The sequence below is a fragment of the Panthera onca genome, chromosome A1, assembly GCF_046562875.1.
Source record: "Panthera onca isolate mPanOnc1 chromosome A1, mPanOnc1 haplotype 2, whole genome shotgun sequence".
Classification (NCBI taxonomy): domain Eukaryota; kingdom Metazoa; phylum Chordata; class Mammalia; order Carnivora; family Felidae; genus Panthera; species Panthera onca.
The window spans coordinates 66,620,247-66,644,506 of record NC_138339.1 but is presented as its reverse complement, the minus strand read 5'-3'; the positions used below and the strand labels follow the sequence as shown (position 1 = coordinate 66,644,506).

The 24,260-nt window shown below is 38.4% G+C and overlaps 1 protein-coding gene across 1 annotated transcript in view; it reads right to left on the bottom strand.

Moving 5' to 3' along the window:
• The window catches only part of MCC (MCC regulator of Wnt signaling pathway), a 439,298-nt gene that overhangs the window by 333,693 nt on the left and 81,345 nt on the right, over positions 1 to 24,260 (bottom strand). The window contains exon 2 of the mRNA XM_060635191.3: positions 17,386 to 17,633. Coding sequence (XP_060491174.1) covers positions 17,386 to 17,633 — 248 coding nt within the window. The remainder of the gene's footprint in view (positions 1 to 17,385; positions 17,634 to 24,260) is intronic.

The following is a 24,260-nucleotide window of genomic DNA, read 5'->3' as shown; positions in this document are numbered from 1 at the left end:
GGCTCTAGGCTCTGAGCTGTCAACACAGAGCCCGACGCAGGGCTCGAACTCACAAACTGCAAGATCATGACCTGAGCCAAAGTCGGACGCTTAACCGACTGAGCCACCCAGGCGCCCCATTTTAATGTTTCTTTTTATCCTATTCTTTGTGTGTGTTTCTGTATGTGTGTGTGTGTGTGTGTGTGTGTGTGTGTGTTTGTGTGTGTACGTATTTTCTCCTGTATTTCATAATATATTAAAGAAGGATTTTTTTCTATTTTTTAAATTTGGGGGCAGGCAGAGGGAGAGGGAGAGGGAGAATCTCAAACAGGCTCCAAGCCCAGCGTGGAGCCCAATGTGGGGCTCAAACCCACAACCCTGAGATCAGGACCTAAGCTAAAATCAAGAGTCAGACATTCAACCGACTGAGCTACCTAGGCACCCATGAAGTGGGATTATTTTGAGTGTTCTCCTTGCAGAGTCTCCATTCCATTTAAATTAAGTTTTTCTTCTCGTTTTGGTCTCTATTTCTCATTTTAGAGGAATTTCTCAGACATCTGGTGCTCCTTGGTTGTTTGCCCCATTAGGCCATATGATGTATTCCAGATTTCAGATCAATATTCCCAAAATGACTGTAGTTTATTGGGTTCAGTTCAGGAAACACTGATCTCTGCCATCTTAGATGAATGGGAACTTTATCAGACCAGGCATAGGCAGGAGTAACACAGACAAAATGGTTTTCATAAGCCTCACCCCCCTTCCTTCCTCAGATTTTTCTTCACAACTCGAATTTTCCTTCATCTACTGCTGTCCTTCAAGACCTTTCCTGTGGCTCCTCCCTCAATAGAATCACTTCAAGTAAAAATCTGGTTATCTTATTAATATACAGTAGGAATGACTGATAAGACTAAATATGTTGCCTGGTATTTGGTTTTTAGAAAATGGGGACAAAGCATTTCTTGGGGATATACCAAAGGAATAGACTCTCAGGATATAAAATACCCAACATCAAAGCAAATCAGCAGAAAGGTGTATGAAAATAGCCAACTCCCTTAATAAAAACAAACCTCTTATTCTACAAGACTGGCAATGGATGGAGAATCTCCACAACGGATGATGAAGAAGAACCTCATAACCTTAACTGTTGTCCTCTATGATTCACCTTCCCCTTTAGGATTTCCATCTAATTATGCCTGCATCCATTCCCAGGCCATAAAGAGGTAGAACTAGTTCCCTTTGGTATGGTGGCCCAAGAATGGACAACTCTTAATTCCTTAATACCCCAAACAAAGCAAAGTGGCAGCATTCATAGAAGATTTTGCAAATGTCTAAAGAGAATTAACATAGGAGTGGCAAGAAACTACTACGGCATATCTGAGGTGACTTACCATTCGTGGGTACTAGCCCTACCCCATCGTAATTCCCAGTACAGCCCTATCTATCGGGTATTATCACAGTTCCCAATATTTACAAGCATAAGACCAGATAATCTAATTCCTCTCATCCCAAAAGCAAGGTAATGAAGACTGAGAAAGAAGCTATCTCCTGCACAAGTAGCAGACTGGTGGGCTATGAACTATATCTAGCTCACAGATATATTTTGTCAGTTCTGCTCTACTTAAGAATCCTCTTTTAAAACTTTAGCCATCAACATTGAGAATCTGGAGAAATCATATTTAATAAAGGCAAAAATATGTTCTGGCATTGAACACACACACACACACACACACACACACACACAGACACACACACACACACAGAGGCATGAAACACACACACAAGATCTGGAAACATGTGGCCCCTTGTCCCACAGGGCAACATTTGGCTACAGTTGAGCATTAGCTACCCTTGGCAAATAGGCACATGCCTTCCAGTTTGCTGGAGCCTCCATCTAGTCAACTTTGCTTGCTTACATTGTCTACCTGCCTTCGGTAAACATTTGCAACCCTCATGAACTGCAGGTCTGCGTCTGATGACCTACTCTTTCTCAGGTGACAGACTGGGAGGAACTACTAGCAATCACCTTCCCCTTCAGAGGACACCCCACCCTTCTCAGGGCTGTGGCTTCATAGACCTAAGTATACACCATATTATAGTCCCGATAGTCATATAAGAGGCATACACTTAAAATGGGTGCTTTTGTTATGAAGAGGGCTTTTGCCCAAAAGCCAGTACCATCTCACTAAACACTAACACACCCTTAGTGAGATTAAATCTCACTAAGTACTGTGTTGATATATACACAGCAAGGTGAAAATGTTGATGTTTACATCCCTGAGATTCTGGGTCTAGTTACTGTTACCCAAATGAGATACACTATGTGAAAAATGCTTCGAAGGATAATACAAACTAAGTAAAAAGAAAAAGGCATTGTGTAAAGTGCTAGAAAAATCTAAACATAATGAGTGTTTTGATTTTGGCATGAAAGCAACTAAAATAGGTGGCAATGGTAATTAAATTAACTCTTTAGGAGTCCAGGGTGGCATTTTCACACCTAAATCTCGATGAAGAAATTCTTAACAAGAAAATGAAAACCATCTTGGAAATTGGAATTCTAAGTTTTTGTTAATACAGTAGGAGAAAAATAGAAAAGAATACAGCGGTGTGAACCGTTAGAAAACAATTAAGTCAGGAGTCAGGAGAGGTATAGTCTAGCCCCAGCCATGTCACCAGCTAACTCTGTGACATGAGAATTATCATTATTTAACACTTCCTCTCCATTTCCTCATCTATACTATGTAGAGTAAAACTAGATGATATGTAACAAACCCTCTGGGCTGTACTATAATTCAAGGGCAAACTTGTATCAAAATACTCTAAATGTTAAGTCAGATTAATCAAAGAAAACACTACAAATACCAAGAGACAAATCTGACATGATAATTAGTTTGCATTAAAATTTACCTAGAACTGACTTATACACATCCATAAAATGAAAGCTAAATAAATACACAACATATCAGATTAAATTCTGCTTCAACTAGAAGTGAGAATGTTTTTCTTGTAGATAGCAAACATAAATGGATCCACTGGAAACCGTACAAAATGCTTCCAAAACAACCATAAAAATTTAACTGATTTAAACAGTCACTTACTAATGTCCTTTTATTAATATTCTCCAATGAACTTGCAGTAGCCTTGAGAGAGATAAAACAGGAAGCAAAATAAGCCTTCCTGAGCCTTTTGTGATTTTAATGTTGAGTGACAGATTCTCTAGAATGAACAATGGACAATGAAAGAGTCTGGCCAAACTAAACACTTTCTGTGAGCAGACTGAGCCTTTATCTCAGCCAAGAAATCATTTTTACTCCATGAAAAATATCTAAAATCTTGCCAAATTGTACCACTGCCACTGAAATTGGAATGGCTTCAACATTCCATAAATACAGTGACACTTAATGAATTGCTTCAGTTAAATCATGCTGGAGGGAAAATAGATGAACAATCTTATTGTGTTATATGTCGTTCAAAAGATACAATCAACACAGGTAATCAGGGGCGCCCTTCATGCCAGGATTACCCTTGAGATAGGCACATCTGGATTCCCATGAACTTTTTATTTTTTGCTGACTAAAATGAAGTAATTTATACCATTGGGAAGTGAGTTAAAATAATATATTCAAAAAGAGCAGCACCAAATAGCCAGAAAAAACAGCAAAAAATTAAATCAGAAAGAAAGAAGGACCAGTGTGTAATACTTGAAACATCATTTTCCAAGAATTTCGACCACCACAGAACAGCATAGTGACTTATAGGAGGTAATGACCTGCAAAAGAAATATAAACTATTTAATATCTCAAGAAATAAGAGTGCCTGGGTGACTCGGTTGAACATCCGACTTTGGCTTAGGTCATGATGTCATGGTTTTTGAGTTCCAGCCCCATATTGGGCTCTCTGCTGTCAGCACAGAGCCTGCTTCAGATCCTCTGTTCCCCTCTCTCTGCCCCTTCCTGCTCTCGCTCTTTCTCTCAAATATAAACATTTAAAAAAAATATCTCAAAAAATACCTGAGAATCTGATGATCTTATATATGCTTGCTTAAAAGTTTAAAAAGGAATACACCAGGGGTGCCTGGGTGGCTCAGGTGGTTGAGCATCTGACTTTGGCTCAGGTCACGATCTCATGGTTCGTGAGTTTGAGCCCCGCGTCGGTCTCTGTGCTGATGGCTTGGAGACTGGAGCCTGCTTCAGATTGTGTCTCTCTCCCTCTCTCTGCCCCTCTGCCGCTCGCTTCTCTTTCTCTCTCTCAAAAATAAACAAACACTAAAAAAAAAAGAATGCACCCTGTTCTTTCCTTCTTACATTGTCCTTTATTGTTTCCTTTTGCCTGCAGTGACTGCAAAATGGACAGATGATAGTCAATGTACTACAAATAGATTTGACATCTTTAAGTGCAGAATTCAGAGTTCAGACTATGAAAAGCCAAATAAACACAAAGAATCAAAGTCCAAATATATCCAATACAGAAACATTTTCAGCCTGATAAATAACATACATCTGATTCTTGATTATTTTCACTTTCTCAGATGGTGTCAAAGTCATTTGTTATCTTTGATTTCATTAGCTGTTTATAGCACTTACATTCTAATATATGGGTTCAGTTATCTGAGATCCCACAACACCTAAAATAACCAGTGAGGTCATAACTTGGTAGGGGTTTGAGGTGAAGTGATTTACAATATCCTCTCCTAGTCCCTTGTTCAGAAGATCTCTTGGCCTCTTCATGGCAAATGACATGATTTCTCAGGCTAAACGCAAACAGATTTTCTTTCTATTTCAATATTTTCTATTTTCCCTGACTTAGGAAAAAGGAAAATATTTAGTTTTAGTGGATGCTGCTGATCTGTAGGTTACTAGATCTGAGATATATTAAGGAGATTATCATATTATATCCTTAATTATACTCATAATTTGAAAGCAATATATGCCACATATAAGCTGCTGTAATAACCAAGATTTTTCTGCATTAATACACTTTCATTGTAGAATTATGTCGCTGTGTAGGCTGAGTTGAGCCTTCTTCTTCTCCTCCTCCTCACCTTCTCCCCTTCCTCCACCCCTCCCCCCCCTTCTTCTCCTTCTCTCCCTCCTTCTCCTCCTTCTCCTCCTCCTTCTAAATAGCAAAGCCATTGCAATAGTCATTCTAGAAAATGTCTTTGCTGGTAATCTTAACAGTGTTTGGGCAACCTTACATCCTTTTTACCCCCTGACCCTGATGGGCTCTGTAAGTTACTGTCTGATAACAGAGTGATCATCAGCTTAAATGTCAAGAGCCCTAAACAGCCCAAGAAGACAAACTAGAAGAGAAAAAAAGCTCTAAGGTTTGTACGTGAAAGAATCCTTTAATACAGTGCTTCTCTCAGTCTTCACCCAAGTACTCCAAAGGCAGTGGGCAAAGAAGTGTGTAATTACCCCAAGCCAGAGATTTCTTTCAAGTCTCATGTTTTACATTGAAAATTCAGGGGCGCCTGGGTGGCTCAGTCGGTTGAAATTCTGACTTCAGCTCAGATCATGGTCTCATGGTTCATGGGTTCAAGCCCCGCATTGGGCTCACTGTTGTCAGCATGGAGCCTGCTCCAGATCCCCTGCCCCCACTTCCCCTTCCATGCTTGCGTTCTCTCTCTCTCAAAAATAAACAAAACATTTAAAAAAGAAAGAAAGTAAATTCATATATATTTTGAATTCTACTACTCATATATCAGCATTTCCTTTAATACAATTTTTTTAAACTTATCAAGTTATACAACTTTTCCTCCAAATAATCAATTACACTGATGCTTGAGATTATGCACCATGTTTGTTTGGGGGCATTTAATAACCTTCCCAGCACCCCCAACCACTTCCATGTGCTCCCCAAATGTTCACACAACTCAGTGTGAGGTACAAGGACATTTAACTCAATTACAGGTTAAATACTCTCTAATGAACTCTTCTCTACCTCATCACCACATGATTATTATTTGTGTTTATGTGTGGTGATAACATTGAAGATCTACTCTTAAAAACTTTCAAGTATATAATACAATGTAATTAATTATAGTCACCATGCTGTACATTGGATCCCTAGAACTTACTCATCTTATAACTAAGCTTATACCCTTTGACTGACATGTCCCCATTTCTCCTGCCTCCAAACCTCTGACAACCACCATTCTACTCTATTTCTTTGAAATCAACGTTTTTGCATTCCACATATAAATGAGAACATACAGTACCTGTATTTCTCTGGCATATTTTGCTTAGCATAATGCCCTCATGGTTCCATCCATGTTGTCACAAATGGCAGGATTCCTTCTTTGTCATGGCTGACTAGTACTCTGGTATAGATATATATGCCATATCTTCTTTATCCATTCATCCATTAGTGGACACTCAGGTTGTCTCCATGTCTTAGGTATTGTGAATGATATTGCAATGAACATGGGAGTGCAGATACCTCTTCAATATACTAATTTCATTTCCTTCAGATATACACCCAGAAGTGGGATTCCTGTATCATTTGGTAATTCCATTTTTAATTTTTTAAGGAACCTCTACTATTATCCACAGTGGCTGCACCAATTAATATCTACACCAACAGTGTACAAGGGTTTCCTTTCTCCACATCCTTGCCAGTACTTATCTCTTGTCTTTTTGATGGTAGACATTCTAACAGGTGTGAGGTGATATCTCATTGCTGCTTTGATTTGCATTTCCCTGATAATTAGTAATGTTGAGTATCTTTTCATGTACCTGCTGGCCATTTGTAAGTCTTCTTTGGAAAAAAGTCTATTCAAGTCCTCCACCCATTTTCAATTTGCATTTTTTCCCTGTTATTGGGTTACAGGAGTGCCTCATATATTTTGGATATTAGTCTTTAATCAGATGGATGGTTTACAAATATTTTCTCCCATTCTATAGGTTTCCTTTCACTTTGCTAATTGTTTATTTTGCTGTGCAGAAGACCTTTAGTTTGATGTAGTCCCACTTACTTATTTTTGCTTTTGTTGCTTGTGCTTTTAGGGTCATATCCAGAAAATTGCTGCCAAGGCCAATGTCAGGGAGATTTTTCCTATATTTTCTTCTATTAGTTTTACAGTTTCAGGTCTTATATTTAAGTCTTTAATCCATTTCAAGTTAATTTTTGTGAATGGTGTAAGACAGGGGTCCAATTTCATTCTTTTGCATGTGAATATCCAGTTTTCTCAATACTATTTATTGAGGAGACAATCCTTTCCCTATTCAGGAGTCTTAGCTCCCTTGTCAAATATCAGCTGATACTATATCCATGGGCTTTTTTCTGGGCTCTTGATTCTATTCCTGTGGTCTAGCGTCTGTTTTTATGCCAATACCATATGGTTTTGATTACTATAGTTTTATAATATAGCTTGAAATCAGCAAGTGTGATGCCTCCAGCTTTGTTCTTCATTCTCAGGATTGCTTTGGCTATTTGGGTCTTTTGTGGTTCCATACAAATTTTAGGATTGTTTGCTCTATTTCTGTGAAAAAAATGCATTGAATTAAAAAAAAATTAATGTTTATTTATTTTTGACAGAGAGAGAGAGAGAGAGAGAGAGACAGAGAGACAGAGCATGAGCGGGGGAGGGGCAGAGACAGAGGGAGACACAGAATCCGAAGCAGGCTCCAGGCTCTGAGCTGTCAGCACAGAGCCCGATGTGGGGCTCGAACTCACAGACTGCGAGATCATGACCTGAGCTGAAGTCGGACGCTCAACAGACTGAGCCACCCAGGCACCCCAAATGCATTGAATTTTGATAGGGATTGCATTGAATCTACAGATGGCTTTGGGCCTTTTGTTTTCATTCATATTCATAATAATTTCACAAACTTAAGGGTAATTCTTTATGTGTATCACTTATCTACTGACACATAACAAGCCATTACAAAACTTAGTGACTTGAAACAGCAATAACTCATTGTTTCTTGTGATTCTGTCAATAATTTGTCAATAATTTGGGCGGGGCTTACATGGGCAGTTCTCTGTCTTATCTCATCTAGACTCACTAACATAACTTGCAGTCATCTGGTAGCTCGACTGGGGATGGAAGAACTAAGACATGCACACTTATGCGTCTGGGCCATGATGCTACCTATTGCCTAGGCCTCTCTGTGTGGTCCCTCACCGTTGTTAGTCTAGCCCAGACTTCTTTTCATGGTTGCAAGAATGTTCCAAGAAGTGGGGGTGCCTAGTGGCTCAGTCGGTAGAGCATATGACTCTTGCTCTCAGGGTCGTGAGTTCAAGCCCCACATTGGTCATAAAGCTTACTAAAAAAATAATAATAATAAAATTTAAAAAAAAAAGAATGTTTCAAGGAGTGAAGCAGGAAGCTGCAAAGCATTTCGAAGCCTAGGCTCTGAGAAGTATGAACAGACAAATCAGGAGGGTTTAGGAACTGCTCAAAAATAGGAAAGGCAATGATTAATAAAAAGAGATATAAGTCAACTAAATTAATCAGAGAACTGACCAAATCTACCCAAACTAAGTCTAAAGACCAATCAAACTACAGACAGTTGCTTGACAGTATTATTATTATGCAACAAAAGAATGTGAAATGACTGTTCCCATAATTTGGCTATTGTAGATAATACTGCTATAAACATAAGGATACATGTATCCCTTTGAATTAGCACTTTTGTATTCTTTGTGTAAATACCTAGTAGCGCAATTGCTGGATCAGAGGGTAATTCTATTTTTAATTTTTTGAGGAACCTCCATACTGTTTTCCAGAGTGCCTGCACCAGTTTGCATTCCCCATCAACAATACACCAACACCTGTTATTTTTTGTGTTTTTTATTTTAGCCATTCTGACAGTTGTGAGGTGATTCTCATTGTAGTTTTGACTTACATTTCCCTGATGATGAGTGATGTTGAGCATCTTTTCATGTGTCTGTTGGCCATCTGTATGTCTTCTTTGGAAAAATGTCTATTCATGTCTTCTGCTTTTTTTTAAATTGGATTATTCATCTTTTGGGTGTTGAGTTGTATAATTTCTGTATATATTTTGGATATTAACCCTTTATCAGATATGTCATTTGCAAATATCTTCTCCCATTCCATAAGTCGTCTTTTAGTTTTGTTGATTGTTTCCTTCACTGTGCAGAAGCTTTTTATTTTGATGTGGTCCCAACAGTTTATTTTTTATTTTGTTTCCCTTGTCTCAGGAGACATATCTAGAAAGAAGTTGATATGGCCAATGCCAAAGAAGTTACTGCCTGTGTTCTCTTCTAGGATTTTTATGGTTTCAGGTCTCACATTTAGCTCCTTAATCCATTTTCAATTTATTTTTGTGTACGGTGTAAGAAAGTGGTTCAGTTTCATTCTTTTTCATGTTGCTGTCCAGCTTTCCACAACATCGTTTGTTGAAGAGACATTCTTTTTCCCATTGGATATTCTTTCCAAGTGTCCATCAATTGATGAGTGGATAAAGAAGATGTGAGATTATATATATATATATATATATACACACATATAATAGAATATATATATTCCATATATATAATGGAATATTACTCAGCCATAAAAAAGAATAAAATCTTGCCATTTGAAAGGACATGGATGGAGCTAGAGAGAATAATGCTAAGTGAAGTAAGTCAGTCAGAGAAAGACAAATACCATATGATTTCACTCATATGTGGAATTTAAGAAACAAAATAAATAAGCAAAGAGGAAAAAAGAGAGAAACCAAGAAACAGACGCTTAACTATAAAGAACAAACTAAGGGCTACTGGAAGGGAAGTGGGTGGGAGGATGGGTTAAATAGGCCATGGGGATTAAGAAGTGTACTTGTGATGAACACCAGGTGATGTATGGAGGGTTGAATCACTGTATTGTACACCTGAAGCTAATATGGCACTGTATGTTAACTAACTGGAATTTAAATAAAAAGTTAAAAAAAAAAAAAGAAAGAAGGCAATTCCGTCTCCAAACTGCAAAATTTTGGCAAATCAATATAGGACCTTGTAATGCAACAAAACTATGTTGTACTTGTTGGAATCATAAAAAAAAAAAAATGTGAAATGGTATCTATTACTTAAAGACTTTAAAAGCCTATTCTAACTCCTGATTTAGGAGTAGAATAAATTAAATAAACATATTGTTCACTCTGTGACATAGAGCTTAAGAGTTTGCAAAAAAAAACTACCACTACCGCCAGTAAAAAAACAAACTTCCAGAACCTTCAAGTGGGACCAAAATCTACTGTGATTTCAGTCTAGTTTTATGCTAGTTGGGCAGTACTTTTAACACTGAATCACTCTCATGAGTGATTTTATTTAAAAGACTCTGTGTTAATTATTAATTGCTCACACAGAACCCATAGGGGATTTAAAACATTTTTTTATTTTCTTAATTCACCAGCCAGAAACCTACATACTAGGGATAACCCAGCTGAATTGGAAAATGCCTTCTTGTCTCACTTAATTTAACCTGTTTCAAGAGTTTAGGAGAATTTTTATATACACAGAAAAAGCCCCAACAATATTTAAGAGTAACATTCATTCTGGAAAAAATTGGGATGTGTCAGGACTAGACAGGTTTTATGTATACTAACTAATTGTGGTTTTAATTTTTTGAAAGCAAGATACTAAACCAACATTCAGGGAGCTGCTTATTTATTTCTTTAGATCTGATAAGTAATCAGTATCTCCTTACATGTGGGGTTTGGAGACCTTTCTGCCTAAACTATATGTTCTTTGATCTATTTTTTTTACTTTGAGTTCCTGTTAAGTAAAAGCCTTGCTATTTTGGTTTCTCTGAGACACTTCAGTACTTTGTATGTTCCTGCTGGACCACAGGGGCATTACCAGAGCAGTAATGAAGTCTGAAACATCAGGTGGGAATATAACTTAAGGCAAGACCAATAAAGTATCTTTGAAGATATAGGTTATTGGAAAATGTGCCCAGTGTTCTAATCTTAGCATAAATTAAACTTAGTTGTATTAATTAACAGGTTTTAATGTCTGCTGTCTTAAACAATGTTTTAAAACTATAGGGATTTGATTCAAATAAGTTCTTGGGCTCTCTGAGATCTGACCAAAGGAAGAAAAACAAGTGCCCCCAAAGATCTAAAAAGCATAGGCTTGTAACAACCTCATTAGGCAAACTTGAAGGATTTTATCAATTCTCCTCAGGCAATTCAGTGGTGTTTTTCAGTGGTCCTCACCCTGAAGCACTACCTCTTTCACAAAATTCACACATTTGACAAAAATATGTGGAAATCATGTGTAAAGTTTACAGGTTGGTTGAAGTAAAAAACTATTTATTTAAAAGGGCATGTTTAAATAAAGGCTTCAATGGAATGGTGAACATGTATAAATATCTAAAGTTAGGATTTTTTTTTAACTCCAGTCTTTCCTAATCACAAAGAAAGAAAATTGAAAAAAAAAATTAAATCATGGTTTTTAAAATGTGATTTAATTTTTAAAATTTACATTTCAAAATGAAAAAAATTAAATCACAAAATTTTAAATGAAAATTACAAGTGATTATAATAAATCTAAATCACTTGTTTTCCACTGGGAAATTAGGGAGCACACATTAAACCTCATAACTATTTTGATGTAATGTATGCCATCACTTCACTGCCAAAGGGATGGGTTTACCTAACAGGAATTGTCCTCTCAGATCCCTTCTCAAGACCCTGGGGACCATGTGCCGACAATTTCTGGGAGTGGCCTCTGGATGGCAGTATTCTTTTAGTTGGCATCTTGATCATTAAGACTAAGTTCCAGGGGACTCCGAGAATCATCTTTTTCAATAATCAACGTTTTAGTGTTCTCAACTCCTTATTAGCTCTGTGGCTTAGAGCAAGGCAAGTAACTTCTTCAAGTCTCAGTGTCTTCCACTGTCTATGGAGGATTCTATTCTAAACTTGGAAGGTAGTCACAAGGATTAGAGATGATAATGATAATTATTATAGGAACACTATTATTTATTGAAAACCTAATGTGAATAGGTACTGTGTAGGAACTTTACAAATGATATCTCACTAAGTCCTTCCAATTATCCTCTAATGCAGGTATTACCACTTTATCTTTACAGATAAGAAAACTGAAGCTGAGAATAATCAAGAATGCAACCTAAATCCCATAGCCACTCAGTGGTAAACCTGGAATTTCTTTCTAAGCATATAATACAAGTAAAGTGCCTACCAAAGTGCCTTGTGCACAGTAAATATTAGTAATTTTTAACCATTTTTAACATTGTTATTTCTATAACTTAAGTTTTATATAACTGTTGTCTGAAAGACATTAGAAATTTTTAATATTATTTCTAAGTGGACATAAAAGAGATATAAAAATCTATTATGATCTAGTTGTTCAGATATCTTAATTTTTCCCCAAAGTATATTTCAGCGGAGAATGTAAGGACAAAGCGAAGATTTGTAAATAAGAGTTATGGTCAATTAAATGTGTGAAATGTTATATATTTTATTCTTCTCCTGGAGAGTCGCAAGAAATATTAGTATATTAAAGACTCAGAGATGTCTTGCAATAAAGAAAACTATTAATCTAGTTTAATCCAAAGCTTTCAAATGTATTTAAAAAAGTAATTCTTTCTTCACAAAATATTTATGACCATCCTTTGAAACCGGTGTTCTGTGGAAAACATTTGAGAAAAATGAATCTTACGAAATTCCTCTTCCAACTTGAGCATGTAATGTTTTGATAATTCTTCTTTTTCTGCCAACTCAACTCCGTGCTGTGGATGTGGTGTGAAATGTCACGACTGACAATAAAATCTTTCTGACACTTTACTGTTAAACCTAACTTTTTCTCAGGCTTTTCTTACAGCAGTACAACATTCTTTCTACTTCTGTCCATACTGCAACCACAGGTAAAACTTGCCTGAAACTCCTGCTCACAGTCTTTCTTATCTTCTGCACCATTCAGTTGCTTCTAAACTTCTGTTGACTCTAACTTAAATTTTATTGCTACTTAAATTGCCATGTGATTATAACTTCACATTTAAATTATAAGTTCCTTGGTGTCTGGAACCATGCATTGTGCTGCCATTTATCCCTGAAAAAGCATGAACACTGTGCACTGCCCATTCAACAAATGCAACAAATATACACTAAACATCTCTAATATGCCAAGCTCTGTTCCAGGTGCTGGGGTATAGTAGTACCCCTGTAAGGCTGTCAGTACTTTAGTGGAACTTTCATTGTACTAGGGGAGATACATAAATGAGTCTTAGAATAAGTACATAATGTAATGTAATGTGAGATGTAAGTGGTATGAAGCAACAGGGCATGTGAAAAGGCCTCTAGGGGCGCCTGGGTGACTCAGCCGATTAAGCGTCCGACTTTGGCTCAGGTCATGATCTCATGGTTCGTGAGTTTGAGCCCCGCATCGGGCTCTGTGCCAACAGCTCAGAGCCTGGAGCCTACTTCAGACTCTGTGTCTCCCTCTCTCTCTGTCCCTCCCCTGCTCACTCTGTCTCTCAAAAATAAATGTTAAAAAATTTTTTTAAAAAAAGAAAAGGCCTGGGGCGCCTGGGTGGCTCAGTCGGTTAAACATCCGACTTCGGCTCAGGTCATGATCTCATGGTCCGTGAGTTCGAGCCCCGCGTAGGGCTCTGTGCTGACAGCTCAGAGCCTGGAGCCCGTTTCAGATTCTGTGTCTCCCTCTCTCTCTGACCCTCCCCTGTTCATGTTCTGTCTCTCTCTGTCTCAAAAATAAATAAATGTTAAAAAAAAAAATTAAAAAAAATTAAAAAGAAAAAAGAAGAGGCCTCTAATGAAGGAATATTTAAGATGAAATCTGAATAACCGAAAATGAGGTCAGAAAGAAGAGTGTTCTAGACAAGAGGAAAGGGCCAGGGCAAAGGCTGAAGGCTGGCTCAATTTTCTAAGTTAGAGGAAAACAGGAAGGTCAGTGTGGCTAGAACAAGCATAATAGGTCAGGGCAATCAGCATGATAACACTTACAGTGGTGGGTATGAGCCAGACTGCAGTATGGAATTTGGACATCATTTTAGATGATATGGAAGCCATGGAATGCTGCAGACATGGGAATGAGCTAAGCATGTTTCCATAATGTTAAGAAGACCACTCTGACTGCAGGATAAATAATGGAATACAGGGGGTCAAGGTAGGCATCAGGGATGCCAGTTATAGGCTATCTTAGTAATTAAGGCAAGACATGATGGTGATTTAGGCAAGGGTGGTGGCAAGGGAGCAAAGGAGAGTAGACAGATTCTGGATGTATTTTGACAAAAGAGACAACAGGACTCGCTGGCTTGAGCAAATGAGAGGGTGGTGATATTGTCAATATGGGGATATCTGGGAGATCAGTGACCCTGAGAGGAAGACTAAGGAAGGGGGTCAAGAATCCTTTTGACCGTGTTAAAGGTGAGAGGTCTATAAGACATCCAGGAATATGTGTCATTTTTACCTGATTTGGCAGCTCATGGGAAAAAGCAGGGCTAGATACATACATTGGAGTCGCTGGTACAAAAAACATTATTTGAAGTCATGGGCACTAAATCATCCTGGGAGAGATCGTAACTCCAAGGCACCCTAGAGACCAAGACTGAGAAAGGGAAGCCAAAATGGCAGGAAGAAACCCAGGAGAATGTTGTGTTGAGAAGTCCAAAAGAATAAAGAGCAGCTGGAGTGAGGGAGTAGTCAGCTGAGTAAAATGGCAAAGATCCAGAAGAGGACCAAGTTGGTCAACATGGAGGCAATCGGAGCGGGTCCATTGGAGCAGTGATGACCAAAGCTGGGAAGAGTGGGTTGAAGGCAGAGGTGAGGACTGGTAAACACTCAGTGTAGACAAACTCTTCATAAAGTTCTGCTGAGAAGAGGAGCATAGAAGTGGGACAGGAGCCAGAAGGGACACGGAGCCAGGAAAGGGCTCCCCTGATCCCAAGATGGGAAGTACTAGACTCTACCTACATGGAATCAGAAGGGAAGATTGCAATGTGGAAAAGAGAGGGACTCATAACTCATTGTTTAATTATTGTAGAGTTTTAAATGTATTTGTCTCACATTGGATTGAAGAGGAGACTGTTTTCCAACATACAAGTTGCAACTGTGACAATCAATAGGAAACGAAACTGAGTGGCAGTAACGATAATATTAACTTGTATATAGGGCTAATTATGTGATAGGGACTGTTTTATGTGCTTTTCATATGTATATTTAACATCTAAATTCCTTTAAATAACAATTATTGTTCTCACGCTACACTTGATGGGGAAACTGAGATATGGAGAGTTAAGTAACTTGTCTGATGTCATGGAGGCAGGAAGTGACAGAACCAGGATTCACACTCAAATGATCTGACTTTGAAGCTTTAACTACCAGGATAAACTGGCACAGGGTTGCACATCTGCTGGCATTTCCTCAGTTCACAAACTGTTTTATGACTCACCAGCCCTCAATTACCTCTTTTTTCTCCAAGTCATACAGTTACAAAGGTTGAAAGGAATTGTTTTTCAACTCTTTCTCTAGTTAGGGCAATCCTATGAAATGGCCCATTCAATTAGATGTGGGCAGCAATTCTATCAAAACTGTCCCTTTTAGAATATTTATAAACTACACATTAAAATAAAAATTTTGACTGTATAGGTTTTTTTCCATACAAGCATTCCTCCTATATACACAGTAAATATTACTTCAGTGACCACATGTGATTCACTCGTTGGAATATACTACAGTTTACTTCAAATGTGTATGTGTGTGTGCTTATTAATTTATGTAAGATGGCCATGTTCTTGGCAGAAAAATTAGAAAATACAGCTTACAAAAAGAATTCCACTCATTCTTTCATTTAATACACATTACTGTGTGTGCATTTTAGGTCACGCAAGTATTACAAATCATACTTTCAAATGCTATTTAAAAGCATGAGGAGGGGCGCCTGGGTGGCTCAGTTGGTTAAGTGTCCGACTCTTGATTTTGACTCAGGTCATGATCTCACGTTCATAGGATCGAGCCCCATGTCGGGCTCTGTGCTGATAGCACAGAGCCTGCTTGGGATTCTCTCTCTCTTTCCTCTTTCTCTGCCCCCCAGCACATGTGTGTACACACACACACATCCTCTCTTTCACTCTCTCTCTCAAAATAAATAAATAAACATTTTAAAAAGCATGAGGAAAATGCAAAGGAAGAATTTCAGGATACAAAACTATAGAAAGTATGTGAAAAAAATAGTAAAAAACAATTAAATCACATATACACACATGAGAAAGAGAAAGAGAAATCTAAACAGTAGCTATTATTTCTGGATGTGAGATATTAAGGATGATTTTTATTTTCTTCTGATTGCCTTTCCCCCCTTATTTTTCTATAATGAACATATATTACTTTAATACTCGGAAAAATGTTACTTCAAAAATTAAATATTTTTACCTATTATGCTGAGAGCACATGCATTACCAGACATCTGATTTGAAGCTAAAATGGAATCCATTAAGATAGTAAGGCATAGGGGATATGAGGACACGTTTATTATTTCAATTACTCAATAATAATGCTCCAAATGATTTCACTGCCAAGAGCACTGTTCAGAATGTGTGTGTGTGTGTGTGTGTGTGTGTGTGTGTGTGTGTTGTGGGGCACTACATAATTATCTATGCTAATTAGTATATATTTAACAAATGATGGACAATTAACATGGAGCTTTGTTTCCTGCCACTAGATCTACCTCGGAGAAAAAGAAACAGAGGAAGAGAGAGATCCAGGAAACATTTTCAAGGAAAAATTTTTTTTAAATTCCTTTAAATATAATAGAAAATTCAGATACTTTCCTCTGGCCCTTTGTTCAGGCTACCCTTTCAGATGCTTCTTGTTTTTCCCTTTAAATCTTTCCATTGTGAAAAATTATAAATATACTAACAATACATAAACATTTGAGTGCTCAAAAAAATGTACTATAAACCCCATGCTCCCATCACCCAGCTTCAATAATTATCAACATTTGTGGGGCCTTTCTTTCTAATTGCTTATCTTGCACTAGTAGGAAACAATAATACTTATGAACAGGAAAACTCTGTAGAAAAAATTTTAAAGATTAAGCAAACAAGAGATGGGTTTTTTAAAACCTCACTGCACAGAGCTGCACTAAACTTTGAAGGAGTCCCCAAATAGCTTCTGAGGCCTACTGGTGCAGTCACCACCTTTCCCATCCAATGTGCCCCCTTCTTCTCCAACAGCTAAATAGCTATGCATTATTACGCTTGGAAAATGGAAGAACTAAAATAAAGAATGCACTAAGCTCATAACTGTGAAACTGTAAGGCAGAATTGGGGGAAGTAGGGAACATTCACCCAGGGAAAGTGTGGCCAAGAAGACAGCCTGCGGATGAGCCAGCAGCAGGCTGGGCAGGCCACTCTCATTTACAGAGGTCACCAAGCAGGGCTAGTGGAGCACTACCAAACTGTCACCTGGTTGTACCTACCCAAACTGTTGTCGCTGCTTGTGGGCCAGGATGCAATTCTATCCCTCAGCTTCTTCTTTTTACAGGAGTTGTCTGACTTCTCAGAAAGACCTACTTCCTCCTTCCTAATTTCTCGAACGAGCTGCATGCGGCACCTTGTAAAATCCTGAAAGGAAATCTTCCCATGTTCATCTGCGCCCAACTGGTTCATGATCTCAGCCACAGACTCTTCCATATTCAGTTGGCGGCAGACCATCAATAAGTCATTTCTACAGGAGGGTTGGACAGAAGAAAACTTGTTAGGAGAGACATTTGAGCTGGAGAACGTGGTCAATGGGGGTGGGGGAGGGGTGGAAAGAGCATTTCTTGAACATATCCACACACAGGAAACCTATTTCCAACTTCCTCATTGCTTCTAGAAAAGTGGTAAGTGTGCAAAAAGATCTGTTTCATCTGGGTGATTCTAGACAAGAACTCTATTTAATTATTTGGAAGAGTGTGGTGCCTGGGTAGCTCAGTTGTTAAGCATCTGACTTCAGCTCAGGTCATGATCTCACAGTTCATGAGTTCAGTCCCACATCAGGTGAGCACAACCCCTGCTTTGGGTAAAAACACAAGCCCTGCTTCAGGTGAGCCCTGCTTTTCTCTCTCTCTCTCTCTCTCTCTCTCTCTCTCTCTCTCTCGCTGTCTGTCTGTCTCTCTCTCTCTCTCTCTCTCTCTGCCCTTCACTCACTTGTGTTCACTTGCTCTCTCTCTCTCTCTCTCTCTCCTCAAAAAAACCCAAAAAATTATTTGGAAGAGTGGAGCAACTTAGAATCTTTTGGTTCTCTTTTTCCTCCTGTCTCCAGGCCTCTTCCTCCCTGTCTTTCTTTTGAAATTGATGGAGCACCTGTAGAATGCAGCCCTGTAATCTCACTACAAGATAAAGTTTCAGAACATAGAAAAGACATTGTTTCTCCCTTTGGCAGAGTTTAAAATCTAGTCCAGTTGTAAAAGAACAACAAAGATTTTAACAAGCTTGTTCTGAACCAATCAGCAAACTTTAGCACTTCTTTCAAAGACTATTTAATCTCAACTTGCATGACTCACTGCTGGCCTACCTCTGGTTTTTCTTAATCTTCTTTGAGTATTTTCCATCTTCTCACCAGCAACTAGCCCTAAGACTCAGAGCAGGAGTCAAAATCCCACACATCTTCCAGGACTAGGACATTATGTAAATGTGAGAAGTGGATGGATCTAAGACAAGAGGGGCTGGTCGAGTGTGGGGCTGGACTAGAGAAGGATACCCAGCCTGTATGTTCTCAAATTTAAAAATCAAAAATAAAACTAATTAAAAAGGAACAATAAGAACAACAACATGATGCTGGCCAAGAGCACTTGTCTAGAGGACATCATTTGACCCCTGACACATAAGTCTTGTTCTTTTCTATCTGCATTCCTTGGGGAAACATATTGTTCATATTGCTCCAACTAGAAGTCTCAATGAAGGTCAAAGGATTACAGAATTTAAGAGCTGGAAGAGACATAAGAAACTCGTCCACGGTCACAAACAAAGCTAACTTGTGCTCCTGTCTCAACACACCACCAAAGTTCAATTATTTTGAGGACATGGCCAATTTGATGTTTGCTGATATCTGAAACCTAACCATGCAAAGTAAGACCAATTGCTGTCTTCCAGCCACCCTTCACCACTGCTGCTCCTGGTCAGGACTACTACAGTTTCCCCACCTTCCCGACGCTCATGGAATGATAGATAATTTTAATTTCTTCTCCTTCACTCCATCTTACCCTTAATTTCCCCCTCCCTGGTTCCCAGTGTCCAGTTTATTGTCAAATTTCTGTTCCTCCTGTCCTTGGAATGCTTTTATATTTACTCTTAATTGGGGTTTTCTGCTATATTACACTAGTTTCTCTAGCCAATCACCCTGCTCCCATATGTCATTCCATCTTCATGTTTTAGAAATATTTTTACACATAGCTACATGTTTTATTTTATTGTGTGTGTATGTGTGTGTACATATGTGTATTATGTATATGCCTATGTACATATAATTATATCTTTCTATTTGGAGGGTAGGTGGATGGGTAGATGAATAAATAAACATACACATAAAAGTAGGAATGGCAGATTAAATTATTAGTCTTAATTTTTCATTCCCCTGGAGTAGTGCTATACATCCATACCCTTGACCTCAGGGCTAAGGACACTCATGGTAGGTATGTCTTTCCTTTTCCCTTAACTTTAGGCTTGACATCGAACTTGCTTTGGTTCCCTGGGATGTTAGCATATATATATTTATGCAGTTGGGCTTGTCCCTGGCCACTTTTCCCTTCATTGTGAAAAGAACAAACCACAGTAGCCATTAACCCTCTAATTTGGGCCCCACTTCAGCCAACCTGTAGACCCGTAGCCTAAAAAGAGCCACTTCAGCTGACCCCAAGATGTATGATCAAGGATAAGGTCTTGTTTCTGCCAGTGAGATTTTGTGATTCCTCCCCAGCAATAACTAACACTGGAACAGTGTTTTGTTTTGTTTTGTTTTGTTTTGTTTTGTTTTGTTTTGTTTTGTTTTAGTGCATTCATATGCTTATCTTTTTTTCCCTTCCCTGAATACAACCTAATATTCAGCTGGATTCATCCAAGACTTCAGGATGTTAGGATCGCTAAAGCAGTAATGCAAATAGAAGGCAAGGGTCAATGTTCTAATATAAAAATTTTATATTCTAATATAGAAATTTCTTGTTTATATTTTCAGATAATAGCCTTAACAGTTAGGCTTGGTAGGAAATAAAGAGGTTTTCTAAATTCCAGAAGTTCACGTAAAAAGATGTCACTAACATTTTCTGAATGGTAGGAAAATGGTGTCTTCACTCTTATGTTTGCCTATCTGTATTTTGTAACTTTCTATAACATACTCCACCACTTTCATAAATTCCTATGTCATTTTTCAGGTTTTAAAAATGAGAATAATAGGGGCACCTGGGTGGCTCAGTCGGTTAAGAGTCCAACTTCAGCTCAGGTCACCATCCCACGGTTCGTGGGCCCTGTGTTGGGCTTTGTGCTGACAGCTCAGAGCCTGGAGCCTGCTTCAGATTCTGTGTCTCCCTGTCTCTCGGCCCCCCCCCCCCCCACTCACACTCTGTCTCTCTCTCTCAAAAATAAATAAACATTAAAAAAACCTGAGAATAATAAAAGCACCTATCTCAGAGCAGTTTTCTGAGAATAAATGACATAATGCATGTAAAGCACTTAACAGTTCCTGGCATATATTAAGTACTCAATAAATAGTATCCATTAATGATTACGTTATAACTATTGATCGTACATCTTTCACTATGCCCCAGTTTCATGATTAAGTCTTTAGTAATTAAGCACAAACTGCTCAGGGGAAAACAAGTGCTTATTGAACTGAACTGACTACCTCACTAAGTGGAGACATCTGTCTGCAGAGGAAGCCTTTCCTCTGCCTGTGGCACACTTATGGGCGCACCCTGGTGAGAAACCCAACTCTGTCCAGACTTGTGAAGCTCCAGTCTACAAAAAGTGGCTTAAATAAAGAATTTGTGTTCTAGAAAAGCCACCTCTGAAGAGAGTGCTTAATGATACACTTTTAAAACTGGGCCGCTGAGAGGCTCATCTAAAAGATCAAAAACAAAATACATTGCCCTCAACTAAATATAGTCAAATTGTAATCTTTAAATAGAAATACGAGTTTCTTTCCTTTTTTTAAATTTTTAAAAATGTTTTTATTTATTTTTGAGACAGAGAGAAGACAGAGCGTGAGTAGGGGAGGGGCAGAGAGAGAGGGAGACACAGAATCCGAAGCAGGCTCCAGGCTCTGAGCTGTCAGCACAGAGCCCGATGTGGGGCTCGAACTCACAGACTGCAAGATCATGCCCTGAGCCAAAGTCGGAGGCTCAACCGACTGAGCCACCCAGGTGCCCCAGAAGTATGAGTTTCTAAAAACTAAATGAAAACTAAATTCTTTCAGTTAGTTCTTCAGAACTAGCAATAACAGCCGACATGCCTGCAGAGGCAGTGCTATTATCCCCATTTCACAGGTAAGGATGTGAAGGCTGAAAGAGGCACAGCACTATTATGTGGCAGAGACAAGAACCTAAATCTGGAATCAGTCTGATTCCAATGCTCTTACCCTTTCCCTTCTATCATCCACCATCTTGAATGTCAGCGATACCTAAATTTTGGCAGGTGAACACAAGTGAGGACAGCTTGATTCAATATCATTAATTAATAATACTTTTATGTTAAACCAGAAAGACTATATACACCTATACGTTATTATCTACTATGTTAAATATGGATGGAATAACAAGTTACATTTTGTTATCAACATGATGAGAAAACTAAGTTACACGAGAAGAAAAAAAATTCCCAAAGCTCTCCTTTACATACCAGGAGCCAAGCCTACAGAACTTGGATCACAGAGTTTTACCATGAGCCATTGTGCTAGGTTGTTTAAAATGGCTCTCGGTGAATTATACTCTCTTGTGACTGTGCGCCTGTACAATGTGCCTTGGCTATCCCTCCCTTCAACAGGCAGAGGCGATTTCCCTGCCCTTGAATCTGCGTTGGCTTTGTGACTTACTTGGACCAATGGCATGTGCCAGAAAGAATATTTCAGGATTGCTGAATACAGGCCTTAGGAAGCCTTGCAGCTTCCACTTTCAGCACAAGTCCGTCCAATCCAGGCAATCCTGTAGCCCACTCAGGCCCACAGGTGAGCTCTTCCTTCTGACAGCAGTTAGCCCCTGCACCATTCACTCAGGGCCTATACACAGTTGCATGACAACTTTTGGATGCAATTTTGGAAACTTGCATTTCTCTCCCTCTCTTGTTATTATTTTCACACGCTCGAGTCTAACCTTCCCAATGTGACCACAAGGTCCTGGACGCCAGTGTGGGCCATGCATCAATCTCCCTTAAGATCTGTGCCACACCTGGGACATTGCCCTGTACATGGCAGAGCTCCATGACATTTGTTTTGATGGACTGATTCATAAAATTCTCAGAAGTTAAAAATGATCACTCTTTGGAAGGGAGTTCCCAATTTATTTGATATTTCCCCACATATACCTCTCCTGGTATTTTCTCACATAAGGCAGCACACGGATGCTCAGTAAGTATGAATGACCAATGGGCACCATAAAAACAACAGCCCTGTAGCCTTAGTGACAGAGCGGCATGACAGTTTCTTTGCTCTAGGCCAGGAACATCTCCCAGAGGAAGAGATACTAAACAGCAGTTGTCCCAAACCAAGATCATTTAGTGAAGTACTATTTCAGTAGCAGCAACATCTCACAGAAGACACTTGCATTCAATCCAAAACTCAACCAAAATTTTGTACATTATTTCAGAAAATATATTCATTCATTATAGAAAATGTAGACAAGCAAAAAGAAGAAAATACGAATTACATGCAGTCACTCTACCCAGCAATAACCACAGTGAACATTTTGGTTAATTTCACAAAATTTTGGTGAACATTTCTACCTCTAAAGTTCTTCTAAATAAATAAATGTCCTCTAAACCCGTTTTTTACTTCCATCATTTCTACAAGGTTTTTCATATTTATTCATATTCATGTATGCATATCTTATCTTCAGAAGATGTTACCATGAGCAAGAAAGGATTCCAGTTTATAAAAGAGGAACTGGCAAGTCAGATAATATTTAGTTCTGTAGAGAACACCAGTCACCAGGCAGCAAAATTAAAATATGACTGAAGACCGATGACTCTAGCTCAAAACTGCATGTTTTTGCAATGTACAGCTATTACTTTATATATAAAAGCCTTTTTGTCTCTTGGCTATTCTTCTTCCTTTAACTTATAAAGAAATTGAGTAGGAAGTGGAAATTCAATGAAGCTATTTATCATTCAGGGAAATTCACAGCCTAACATCAGGAATAGCTAATGGAAAAGATGGGCTTACATCTACAGAGGCTCAGAGGCAGAGAAAAACATTATTCTTCCCCACAATGATACTAAATCCCAAACCCAGTTGGAATGAAGGCTGAGCAAAAGCAATCATTACTTTGAGTAAGAGGTAGATGCTTCTATTCATAATTCTCAGCAGACACCTTTGTAGGTAGGCCAGAAGGAGTTGTTTATGAAAGAACTCAAAAAAAGTCTGAAAGTTCACTTTGCCCCTAACTGTTCAATTGGAGTCACACAAAAAAATGTAATTTACAAGACTCTAATTTCAGTTCCATAAATATTCAAAGTGTGAAAAATCATAAATAAGACATAAAAAAAACAGGCTCTGGGCTACTGTTGGTAATTTCTGGGGATAGCTGTTGGATGGAATGAATACATCTGCCTTTCATCATTGCTCCCAAGTGAAATAATTAAAGTGATGAACAAAACAAATAGGGAAATAAGGAAACAAACCCATAGTTAAGATAAAAAGAGAAGAGCTTATCAAAGATAAGGGATTTCAACAAATTCCAGCAACATGTAAGAGAGATGGGAGCAGCTAGCCAGGATGATGAACGGTAATATTTAGAGCTGTGTACAGCGGGGTGGCCTTACCTTTCATAGCATGGAACACAGAGATATTGTTCCCGTTGATATATCAGGATACAAGGTATAAGTACTTATGGAAAAAATGATCAGGAGAACTAAAAGCACAATTGGGTAGAAAGAAACTACCCTAAGGAGTGGTGTGGGAGTGGGGAGGGAGGGAGGGCAGAAGACTTGCATTTTGTCACAAGCTCTTCTGTACCATTTTATTTTGTTTTTTTTACCACATGCATGAAGTGCTTTGATAAGTCATGTTTTCAAATTTTAAAAAACCAAATAAGTCATTAATTTAATTTGAGATATGAGAGACAAAAGATTAGTATTTAAATATAAAATGAATTCCTACAACGCAATA